At 46.6% G+C, this 12,262-nt stretch overlaps 1 protein-coding gene across 2 annotated transcripts in view; it reads left to right on the top strand.

The window, feature by feature from the left end:
- The first annotated feature begins 738 nt into the window (after positions 1–738).
- Positions 739–12,262, top strand: part of FLT4 (fms related receptor tyrosine kinase 4) — a 120,720-nt gene continuing 109,196 nt past the window's right edge. The window contains exon 1 of one of the 2 annotated variants that reach the window (XM_044454113.1): positions 739–1,028. In XM_044454113.1, the coding sequence (XP_044310048.1) occupies positions 971–1,028 (58 nt within the window). In that variant the 5' untranslated portion in view covers positions 739–970. The remainder of the gene's footprint in view (positions 1,029–12,262) is intronic. The other variant, XM_044454112.1, reaches the window with a different exon arrangement.

Genomic DNA, 12,262 nt, shown 5'->3' with positions numbered 1-12,262 from the left:
AAGTGTCGTATTTCTTTTTGGCTGCTGCCTCATGAAAGTAGAGGGCGCCTGCAAGAAGAAAAGACCCAACTCATCCCCTTTGCCTAAGGAAACAAACCATTTGCACTGAGAACAGCGGACGTGAGGAGCCTCTCACACCTGCTTCTTTTCCTATTTTCGTGGCTGGCCCCCACACCCATTCACTCCAGCACCACTCCCTCCTTTCTTCCCCTCAGCCTTGCCAAGAGCCCTTGTCCTTTTATTCTTGCCGGGATTCATTCCTTCCCCATCTTTCTGCAAAGTTCACTCTACCCGCCGCCACTTCCACGCTCGCGCCCAGCGTCCCCTCGAAGAATCTTTCTCGCTCTCTCCCCCTCTCTGACGGACCCATTATCCCCTGCCCTGGGCTCAGCTGGCCCCACCCCACGTTTGGGGACCGCATCCGCTCTTCCTTCCACTTCGCCCCTCTTCGCCCTTCCGCACTCAGCCCCTCACTTCGTCCACCAGTGGCTGTCTATTCCCCCTCTCGCCGCACGCACACGCACACACTCCGCCGCCCCGACCGGGCTTCCCGCCTTCTTCCTTGGGCTTCGTCCCCTCCCTCCTGCTCCTCGCAGTGGCTCGGCTCCTTCCCGCAAACCGGCCGGCCGAGCCCCTGAGCCCCGGCAAACTTGGCCGAGCCGCCCAAGCTGGACTCTCTGGCAGCCGCGAGCGGCAGCGGGAGGAAAAGGAAAGGGAAGCGGGGCCGAGCCATCCCCCCGCTCGCGGAGCGCGCCCGTTCGTTCTCCTCGAGGCGGGCAGAGGCAGCGCTCCGCTCCGCTCCGCCACGCGGGGGACGGCAGCGGCGGCGCCGGCAGCGCGGGAGCACTGCTCCGGCCGGGACCGTCCGCCGCCGCCACTTCGCGACCAGCCGCCGCCGCCCACTTGCCCATACGTGGATTCGCCTGCTGCTGCTGCCCCTTCCCAACGGGCCCGCGCCCCGGCGCTGGAAATGAAGAGAGTTTGCACGCTGTCGCTCTGGCTCTGGATCGGCATCGTCTCGGAAGCAGGTGAGCGAGCGCAGGCGCGCCGTCGACTGAGCGCACGCTGGCGCCAAGTGCGCCGGGCAGCTGCTATTGGCGGCGGCGAGAGAGCAGGACGGCGGCGGCGGCCGTAGGTGGCGGCCGCTGCGGGGAAAGCTTTCTGACCGCGGGTTGGTGCCGCGAAGGGGAGGCGGACGGCTCGCAGCCCATTTACGCCTTTCTCCGACCGCCGCCCCCTTGGGCAGCGCGTTTGCCCACCCGACCGGCGGTCGTCTAGCTGGGCATCGCCTTTTTTCGCCCTGGCGCTTTGGCGTTGCTTATTTGCCGCTAAGCCTTCAGCTCAGCCCCGCCACCTGGACTCTGCTGCCCTGCTTCTCACCGCCGTCTGCCTTCTGTCCAGTTTGCTGCCCCGCCATGCCCTTCTGCTTGCCACTTCCCCCCTCTACAAGCAGGGATGAGGAATCGGTGGTCCTCCAGATGTTTATGGACGAAGGCTCCCATCAACAGCAGTAAGCATGGCCCATGTGGGAGTTGCAGTCCAAAAACAGCTGCAGAGCCGCAGGGTTCGCACCATATTGTACACAGTGGACCACCACCTTGGATTTTGCAACCCGTTTGCTGCCCGTTGTTGTTTTCCATTTTCCTTTCCTCCTGCATTTCCCCCTTTTGTTCAGTTCCAGCGCTCCGGGCACAGCATCTGCCAAACACCCGCTTCCTTCAGCCAGTGCATCTTTTTCGGCTGAGGTTGTACAATCGGCCTCTTTCCACCACCAGAGGGCACTCTCAGGTGACTAATAATTCCTTTGGGGCAGGGAAAGGGGATTTAACCCATCCGCCTGGGCCAGCCTCGCTACAGGGATTTCTTGTAAGGCACAAATCTGCTTTGGTTCCTCAAGAAGTGTTTACCGGTTGCAGTACTAATTTTTCCTGCCTATGATTTAAAACAAACACTGCTTTTTGCTTGTGATGAGTGCAACTTTGGCAAAACTCAATGGAGTAAATAGAAGTTGGTAAGGGAATCCGTGAGCACTTCCGTTCCTCTGTTGCTGTGATCACTTCTATTCCTCTGGAAGGGGGGTATTTCACTGTGTAGAGATGATCCCTAATGGAGGATTGTAGCTACACTTAGTTCAACTTGGAGTAGACCTACCAAAATGAATGGGACTTAAGTTAGAGGAATGTTGGACACAACTCAGAATCTGTGCTTGGTAGGTACAGAGACTGGTGGAGCAGGGGAGATGCAAGAGAATGAATCATTCCTCTGTTTGCTTTTCATAAGATCATTGTTCATTAATACATAATGACATAACTATGTCATTGTGTCATGTAAGCACTACCATTTTTGAAAAAAAATCCACTCCAGTTTCCTGGTGAGGTGTTCACACACACCAGTTTCCTGAGGTGTTCACATGCATGTTCTAGACTAATTCTGGGCAGAAAGGTTTCTCAGCTGGCAAAAGCAGCAGCAGTCACTTATGAATGCCACATAGCCTGTTCCTACTTAATTTGGTTCAGGCATTTATCAGCAAAGTACACTGACTCTGCACTGTCAGATTAAATAAAAATGGCTAGGGAGGCAATCTTGTATATACTTACTGGGAAGAAAGTACTAGTGAGCAAAGCGGAATGTAATTCTGAGTAGATATGCACTGAATCAGGCTGTCTGAAATGCCAGTGAGACTTTGAAGTGGGGAGATAGTCTGTATGTTTAGGGGCAAATAAATAAAAAGGCCACATTTGCTGAGATGGAGAAAATGTCTATGTGGAGGAGTATGATACATGGTTTTCTAGAGTTCAGATGGGAGGCTATAAAGTACCAGAGACCACAGGAAAATCTTTGTGCAGGAAGCTTTACATGTGGTAAGATCAATTTTTGCAACATACGAGGATTTTCTATAATCCCAGCTCCATAATTCATCGTTGTTTACTGCACAAAAAATGAGGTAAAAGCAGAATCCTTAGTGAATAATTGTGGTATGGAATTCTATATATAGGTGTATATAGAATTCAGAACAGCAACACTGCAAGCCTAGAGCACTATAACATAGGAACAGTACTTTTAGTTCATAGTGCTCTGCTATGGTGACGGAGCATACTGCTTTCTGATACAGTGCGCAGTACTTGGATTCTTGGTCTCTTTTCCATACTGGCTTAGTGCATTAGGGTTGATAGACACTGGTTCGGAGTGACCAAGTTGCAGTGTTACTAGCTCAGGCTTTATGCAGTAATACAAAGAGAACCAAATCAGTGTGATGCATCCTTCTTAAGGGCCAGAGTTTCTGTGAGGAATGCAAGTGGTGTGAACTAATAGTTGGAAAAGAATTGAATAAGCACAACAGCATAAGAAGATATGATCAATAAACTGTGAGGGGTATGAACTTCAGTGAATTATAGGGGCGGGCAAATTTTGACCTTCCATATTTTTTAGCCTGCAACTCCTCAACTTCAGTATTGGCTATGTTGGCCAGGGATGATGACAGTTATAGGTGAAAATTTCTGCGGGAGGAAAGGCGCCTACCCCTAATTTAGAAGACGGAGACCACATTTTAAACTCTTACTCAATCCCTCCCTGGTGAACTTGGACCAGTTATTCTCTCAATGTAACCTTCCTTACAGGGCTCTTGTGAGGATGCTAAGACAAGGAAAGTTTCCAAGGCAGGGGAGAGGACTGGATAACAGTTAGGCATATTGTTTGAAGCATAACTAAATGATGACATGGGTCCTGAGTCACGTAAGCCTGAGTCACGTAAATTTTGTACAGAAATCATCATGTGCCCATAACTGGGTACACAAACAGCGATATTTTACCTTCCGGAGGTGTTTTCTGGAGTTTGTGTGGACTTCCATTTTTATGTACACTGTAGAAGCTGCATTTTAAAATATTCACATTTTATTATTTTAATGCTGCACTTTAATATTTTTATTATTTTAGACTACCTTGCAAATGGAAACAAAGGCAGAAAAAGAATATATTAATACGTATAATCACATGTTACCCTATATCTTTCCTCATGTGGCACAAGTTTTTTATAAGTCGTCCAGAAAATTTTAGTATTGGGACAGCATGTAAAAACTTTAAAATAAATAAATAATAAGTTCATTATGCACCAGTTGTGCGATAGGCACTGTGTATGTTTGTACTTGGCAGTATGTGCTTGGCCCTGAGGATTAACATGGTTTGGGTCATTTTAAGAAATGTTTCTAATGCTTTTAAGATGCAGCCCAGGCAGTAAAAAAATGGCCTACAACTCCCAGCGAGCCCTAGCCAACATTTTATTATTCTATTCTGCTAGCTGATTAAATTTGTTGTTATGAATTGTGATGGTTTTATCCATTGCTCCTTTATATTTTATGTTGCTGATGTATTGTGCAGGACCTAGGAAACTTTGGTTATTGGGCATTTTAATAGTAAGTAGTCAGATACATAAGACAAAAGGACTAGAGTTCCTTAGCTCATTTACTCAGGCAAATATGTGAAGCATCAGGATATCCAGCACAGTTCACCTTGCTGACCCAGCAGCAGTGACACCCTTGGTATTCTAGCTGACCATTCTCTTATTAGAGTATCTTATAACCACAGAATCATAGACTCTTAGAGGTGGAAGGGGCCTACGCGGCCACCAAATCCAGCCCTCCGCTCAGTGCAGGACGCCAAGTAAAACATCCCTGGCGGATGGCTGCCCAGCTGCCTCTTGAATGCCTTCAGTGTGGGGGAGCCCACGACCTCCCCAGGTAATTGGTTCATTGCTGTACTGCTCTAATAGTCGGAAAGTTTTTCCTGTTGTCCAGCCAGAACCAAGCTTCCTGTAACCCTCTTCCATTACACATCAATAGATTTTCTGCATAAAGGTCCCATTCCCCACTGCAGTAGGCATAACCAGATTTAGGCAGTGGTTCAGCAGGAGGAGCAATCACTCCTTGGACGTAAGGCCTGCTGTCTTCACATTAGCATCAGATTGCAGCACAGAAACAGCAAAGAACATCATGCAACTATGATGTGTGATAAAGGAGCTTTTCTAAAAACCTGGCAGATTTCTTAGCTGTGAGATTATTCTTTTTTAAGAAACCTAACCAAAGGAGGGGCATTTAGCATTATTACTGGAGTGTGCATTTTTATGAACCTGAAGTCGTGGGTATTATTTGTATTGTATTTATTTGATCATTTGCCTTCTGGGAAATGTAGTTGGAAATAGTGGCATTTTATTTGCCTATATGATGATGCAGGTGAACCACAACTTCACTCCAAATATATAATCAATGTGGTATAGCTTTTGAACTTAAGCAGGTGGGAAGTTTTACAGATTCTTTGTTCTGATTCTTTGTTTTCAGCTCTTTTGGCAAAGACAATTCTATGGAATCTCCTTAATTTGTCCAATGCAGCACAGGCTCTTGATGTACAAGCCTGGTGGCCTGTGCTTTTTGAGGGAGGGAAAAACCAGAGTTCCCAGTTTGTGTATCACAGTGAGCAAACCATGGCTAGAAGACCTAGCCACTTCTGTTTTCATGCTGCTCATAAATGATAAGCCAAGATTCTTATGGAGCTCTGGTTTATTATTATGTGCAGACCAGACTGTAGTATATAAACAAGTAAAAAGAAAATGATGGTCAGCCGCAGCATGGGTTGGTCAACATCACTCTTCCAAGATCTAGAAATGTAGTTTTTAAAAATTAGACTCTCAAACTTGCCTAATGGGAATCAATATGATAGAAAGAAAAGGATTAAGGAACAGAGTGCCTCTGAGCATATGGATTAGATCAAGAATTCTGGTTTCAGTGTGAGAACATGCTCACAATCTTTCCAGGCAAAAATCTACTCCTTATCCCCCTTGCACCCTATTTTGTCACTTGAGCAACCATATGTAGGTGGGAAAAGTCATTTTACTGTTGCTTCTGAAATGTTTGAGAGACAAAACCCCTTGCTGACCTACTGCAAATCACCCAGTAGATCCCATTCTACCTTGTGTCTGCCCTGATTTACAATCCAGACTCCTCAAGCCCATCTAGCCACTTCACCTGGTAAACTGTTTTCCAATTTATTTACTTGTAATACATATTGAACCTCATCAGACTGACTTGTCCAACTCTATGGCTCATGTCTCCATTTACAACAAGAGCGCTAAAAGCGTCCCTCTGGCGAAAGGCCAAGTAAACCCCAAACCCACCACTTCCAGGAATGTAGCTGAGAAAGGCAGACAAATCCTTGTAGCAGACGCAGTGGAGCAGGCTGACACGACGACAGAGGGCATGTGAGATGTATTATTGCCTCACTTGTCCCCAGTAGATTCCCAAGTGCTGTTGCACCTGCTGCAGTGTAGGCACTTATCACAATGTGCTGAACACACACACACACACACCCCACCACCCGCACTGGCACCCTGTAGCTTGTGCTTTGGTGCTAGGCATACCAGTGGATTGCAGCGCAGTCCTAATTTCTCCTTTGTGGACAGAGAAATACTTTTGCAGCTGCTCTGCTATCCAGTGACTGCAGAAATTAATCCTTGCATTTTTATTGCCTCTGGAGCTTTGTTTCTTATTTCAAGCCGATAGTCCCATGGACATATTTCCCTAAGGTTCAGATTGTGATGGTGCTTCAAAATAATATTAATGCTCCTCAGTCAGGCTTAATGGCTATTAAGTCAAGATAGTAGATTCTATATTTTAAGCCAGGCTGTCTACGCCCCACCCATAAAAGTAGTCTTTTGCAGACTGTCTGATATCCTTAGATGGACCAATAGTTTGACCCACTGGAAGATAGCCCTTGCCTGGTGGAATAGCTCAGGGTTCACATGTGGAAGGTCCCAGGATCAAATCTAGGTTATGTCTTCTCACTAGGAAAGGCTTTCCACACAGCCATATTTGAGCCTGTCAAGAATAATATTGCATAAGCCATTAGGCGCATTGCTGGGCCTGGGTCCCAGTCTGAAACCTATTTCTCAGGGCCCCAGTCCTATTCCACTGAGCTCTAAATGTCTATTAGAACCAACAGAAGGGTTTTTCTCAGCTTAATTGCTAGGCAGGGGTCAATTTCCAAGAGGGATTTCAGCTAGAGGAGCACTTTCCCTCTCTCAGATGTTGCTCTCCCACAAAAACCCATACACAAACTCTTTCCCCCACACAGCAATTAAGGTTAAGAGAAATCCTTTTTTCCAGTGGTTTGGCATGATTTGGGTCATGATACAAATTAACCGATTTTATTTGAGGGGATTTGAATAAGAATAGGCTTGTTTTGCCACCTGTGGAATATTTAAAAATCTTAATAATAATTTTTAAATGAGCACATGTACCAATTCTGTACCCATATGGGGAGGGCCCTTCGTCTTTTAAGCATATGGCAATTCTTTTGGCCAGTTGCTTGGCTTCTACATGCCGCTGGGGGAAAGACTAGAGTAGCGCACAAACGCAACAGACAACCTAGGTCAGGCTCCCTCAGTCCAGTACCCTCCAGATGTTTTGGACTTCAACTCCTGTGAGTCCCAGCCAGCCGAGCAGGTCAGGAGTGCCAGGAATTGTACCTGTAGGGCAAAGATACTTGGAGGGCGTCAGGTTGAGGAAGGCTGGAATCTCCTGGTATGGCTGTGAAAGACCCCTCTCTGAATCCCTGCCAAGCTGCTGTGAACCAGCGTCGATCGATCCATAGGCTGGGTGGAGCAGAGACCAGACCTGGGATAAGGCAGCTTCCTATTGCCTTTTGTCGCTTACCAAGGAAGATTTCCAGTTCACCTATTTTTTCTCTTTCAGTCATGTCTGTTGCGTTGTGCCAACACTCTTTTCATATGATACTAATCTTATTCAAGGCCATCGCAGTTCAGATGTGGCTACTTGGCAGTGAGATTTATCCATAGGCCAAAGAAAGAGATCAAAGAAAACCTAAAACTACCAAGTGGAAAAGCTGTTATGCTACAGTCCATGAATGCTCCCCTCTCCCCATAACACATAAAATACATTATCCTACTGCAAAATCACACAGGTGTTCAAAAACATCAGCCATGGGAGAGCAAGAAAACATGCAAGATGGTGCACTGCAGATGACAGGGCTTGATGTTCGAATAGGGATAGGGAACCTTTGTCCTGTGGATTCAATGGCCTGCAAGATTTGCGCAAGTATGCTGCTCATAAATAAGTCAGCTTTCTCCTGGAGCTCTGGTTTACCTTTGTATGCAAACCAAGCTGTAGTATACTAGCAAGGAAGACATAATCTGTGGTCATCAACTGCAGCATAGGTGAGCAGACTTAAGGCTTTTGGAGTCTAGGGCTTAACTGTTCTTAGTACTAAATTTAGAGTTGGCTAGATGTTCTTGAAAGGCAGTTTAGTTCCTTCTGGAATTACAACAGCAAACAACAGGAATCACAACAGGATTTAGTTCCTCCTGGAATTACAACAGGAATCACAACAGGAAAGAGTCTTTTCAATATCTTGGAAATGTGGGAGTAGTTGTAATGTAAAGAAGCAACTGTAAACCTGGCTGTAAAGAGTTAAAATAACTAACTCATGTCCTATGATGTATATACTTAGATTCCTTGAGTGCACTTCATAGATGTAAATAGCCATCAGTAAGTGGGTTACGTGTATGCATTGCTGAGACATGCAAGTACCAAAACGAAGTCATCTGAAGTCATTTCTTGAAATCAGACTGTGCAAAGTGTTCCTGTTTCCCAAGCTGGTGTAATGCCAAGTGGCGCACTGTCCTTTGCACAGTAAAACCAGGTATCTGCATTTTCCTGGAAATAATAGGTAGCCTCCAAAGAGTTAAGTGAAGATGTGTAGCTGTGATGCCAGGCACGAAGTCCAAGCCCTTGCTGGTGGAGGTCAGCAGTGGTTCATGGGAAAGGAAAAACTGGCAGCTGGGCCGGATGTCCTGCGTTTCCCCACTTCCTGCAGCCGCCTGAACGATGTTCCTTATTTAGCTTTCCTAATGGGCAGGAGGAATCTGACGGCGGAAACTGTCATAGCCTGATAACAACTCAGAGACCCCTTCATGATGGGTGCCATGTCAGGCAATGGGTCAGTTCTGCTTCTCATGAGGGTGGGGAAGGAGGGCCGCACGCTTGGCCGGCCACCCTTCTCATTTAGGAAGGGTTTGCAGTGGCCATTTATTAAGCAGCATTTTAAAGGCATCTGTGCGTCAGTGTGCTGGTCTGTTTGCTCGTTTGTAAGCAACTTGTATTGCATTCTACCCAGAAAGTCATCAAGGCTGTGAAATGATGACTTCCTTCAGGGAACTTTTGATGTGGGCGGCCAAGCCAGCTGATGCAGGGAGGAGTTCATGGGGAGAGGAGAGGGGGATCCTGGAGTGGAGCCTCCTGGCTGGTGTCCAGGCCTGGGCAGAGTTTTCCACTGACTTATGGTGACAATGTGTCAGCAAGGCCAGCAATAACAATGGCATAGTACATGGTGACGCAGAGCTTGTCAGCTGAAGGTGGAAGGCAGTCAGGCAAAAATCTGTGCACAGGCAGCATTAACCAAACGTTAGAACATGTCTGTTCATCATACAAAATGCTATAGCGTGATCTGTGTAACAGAATCCAGAAGGATACTAACATACAACAATCCAAAACTAGCAAACTTAATGTAGTATTTATTTCACTTGTATGCCGCACCCATGGCTGTGAGGTTCTCTGGGCTTACATTACACTCAACAACAATAAGTAAAGCAATGCCGTATGACCAATACAAAAAATTAATAAAATAGTACAATAAAAGCAACAAAATCAGTATTAACTTAATAATAAAACCATATGAACAATCACGTTAAAACAATAATGTAAAATAGTCTGGCGGCTTAAATACTAACATGGCAGTAGCAGCAATAAAAATACTAGAATGTGTTATAAATCATTCTACAACCCACATACCAAAATATTTGCAAACAAGAAATGTTTTCAATTGGCATCTGAATAAGAGAAGATGCTTAGCGGATCTCAACTGGAAGCTTGTTTCACAAGTGGGCGCAACTGCAGAAAAGGCCATTCCCCTAGCCATCTCCCCCCACATCTTCATTGTGGGGAGGAATTTGGAGAAGGGCCTCAGATGAAGACCTCAGTGATCGGGCTGGGATGCATGGAGACAGGCGTTCCTTCAGATATCCTGGCCCCAAGCTGTTGAGGGCTTTTATGTTATCATAAGCACTTTGGATTGGGTCCAGATGGCAACCAGCAGTCAGCATAGCCTGTGCAGGACTGGCGTGATGTGTTCGCGAAAGCCAGTCCTCGTCAGGAGGTGTGCTGCCCTATTCTGGACTGGTTGCAGTGTCTGTTTTCAAAGGCAGCCCCACATAGAATGAAGTACAGTGATTCTGTATTTCCAAAAAGCGTGTCTGCTCTCTGTGTCAACTTCTGCACATGGGTGTGCTCGTGGAGGGTTAGTTGTTTACAGAGCAACCCACAGTATGCCTGATCAGGCTTACTGACTCTTGTCAGTGTCCTCATTCAACATTGTCCTGAGTCCTCAGTAAGTCCAGAATGGGGAGATTATAGTCCCTCTGCTGTTTCATGGTTCCCTTTTGGAGTAGTTACACCCCCTTGCAACAAGTGTTGTTATTCTCTGCCCCTGGGTGAAGGGGCCTCCTCTTCAGAGGCCCGGCATATGTGCAGCTGAGGATGGCGATGGGATTCTGACGGGAATCAGCATAAGGCAGTCAGCGTAGTGACGGGTAGGTGGAGACATGGTGTTGGATGGAGAGCTAACCAGGTAAGGGAAACACAGGCCAGGCAATTAGTGCCTGGGCTGCACTCGGGTCCTGTTCCCAGCCATAGCTTCGGTGTTGCCCTGAAAGGCTGCTCTCTGGTCTTGGAATGTTACTTTAAATGCCAGATTGGTGCACAAGAAGACCAATTGGTGTTCATCCATGACTTAGTAGTGGATGAGGTGTTTGATCTGGCATGCATAAGACCTGGGTAGGTGAATAGAGTTAGCCCCTCCCAGGTCTCACCACCTGGGTACTTGGTACAGCATCAAGTTAGACTGGAGGGCTGGGAAACAGGGGGTTGCCATGGTCTATAAGAATTCTATCCCTCTTCCCAGGCTCCCTCTCCATCTGAATCTTAGTCTAGAGTGTTTGCATCTTGTGCTTGGCCAGCTGGACGTATCGGGGATTCTGTCCTACCCACCCCATGACACAACAGTCCCCCTACCTGAGCTGACAGAGGTTGTCTCAGCTGGGAGATGTCAACATCCATGCTGGGGGTATACTTTCTGGGGGAGCTCAGGACTACATGGGCTCCTTGACAACCATGGAGCTGTCCCAACATGTTATTGCCCCAACACATGTAGCAGGACATACTCTGGATTTGGTTTTCTCAGCTGGGCAGGGAGATAGTGATAGTGGGAGACTTTGAATTGTCCCCTTGTCATGGTCAGATCACTGCCTGCTGAGATTTAGGCTAATGGTGACTTTTCCCTTCTACAGGATAGAGGGATCCACTAAGATGGTCTACCCTCAGAGGCGTATGGATCCAGATGCTCTGGAAAATTCTCTGGAGAATTTGACTCTGGAGAATTTTCTGGCTGATATGGCTTGTGGTCCTGTCAAATCCCTAGTAGATCTCTAGCCTACAGAGATGACCCAGGCAGTTGACATGATTGCTCCTGAGTGCTTCTCTGTAGCAGAGCTTGTACAGTTCTGTGGTATACCCCAGTTCTGAGAGCAATGAAACAAATCAGGAGACGAGCTGAATGCAGATGGAAAAAAAAGCTCATAGGGAATATAGTTGAGTCCTGCTATGTGCTTACAATCAAATGTACTTTGGTTGCAAGGAACGCTTGCTCCCATATATGCCCTCCCGCCCCTTGAGGTCAGCAGCAGATGCCCTTCTCCGGGAACCATCTGTGAATGACATCAGGAGGGTGAGTACCCGGAGGAGGGCTTTCTCTGCGGTGGCACCCCATTTATGGAATGCGCTCCCCAGAGAGGTCCGCCTGGCGCCGTCGTTATTTGTTTTTTGGCGCCAGGCTAAGACCTTTTTATTTAAAACTTATTTTAAGTGTTAATTTATTTATTTAACTAGGTTTTTTTTTTAATTTTTAGCCGAGAATGCACTGAGGTTTTATTGCACTGGGGTTTTATTGTATTGGGGTTTTATTGTATTGTTATTTATTGATGTTTTGTGAGCCGCCCCGAGGCTTTATTGCGATGGGGTGGCATAGAAATGTTTTAAATAAATAAATAAATAAATAAATAAATAAAATTTGGGGGTAGTGAGAGCAGCAAAGAAGCAATATCTGATTGCCTCCATTCAGCCTTTCATTTGCCACCCAGCAGAAC

Source organism: Varanus komodoensis, unplaced genomic scaffold, assembly GCF_004798865.1.
Source record: "Varanus komodoensis strain SLA01 unplaced genomic scaffold, ASM479886v1 scaffold7_3, whole genome shotgun sequence".
NCBI lineage: Eukaryota > Metazoa > Chordata > Lepidosauria > Squamata > Varanidae > Varanus > Varanus komodoensis.
Note: the sequence above shows the minus strand (reverse complement) of the source record. Positions and strands in the feature narration are given on the sequence as shown.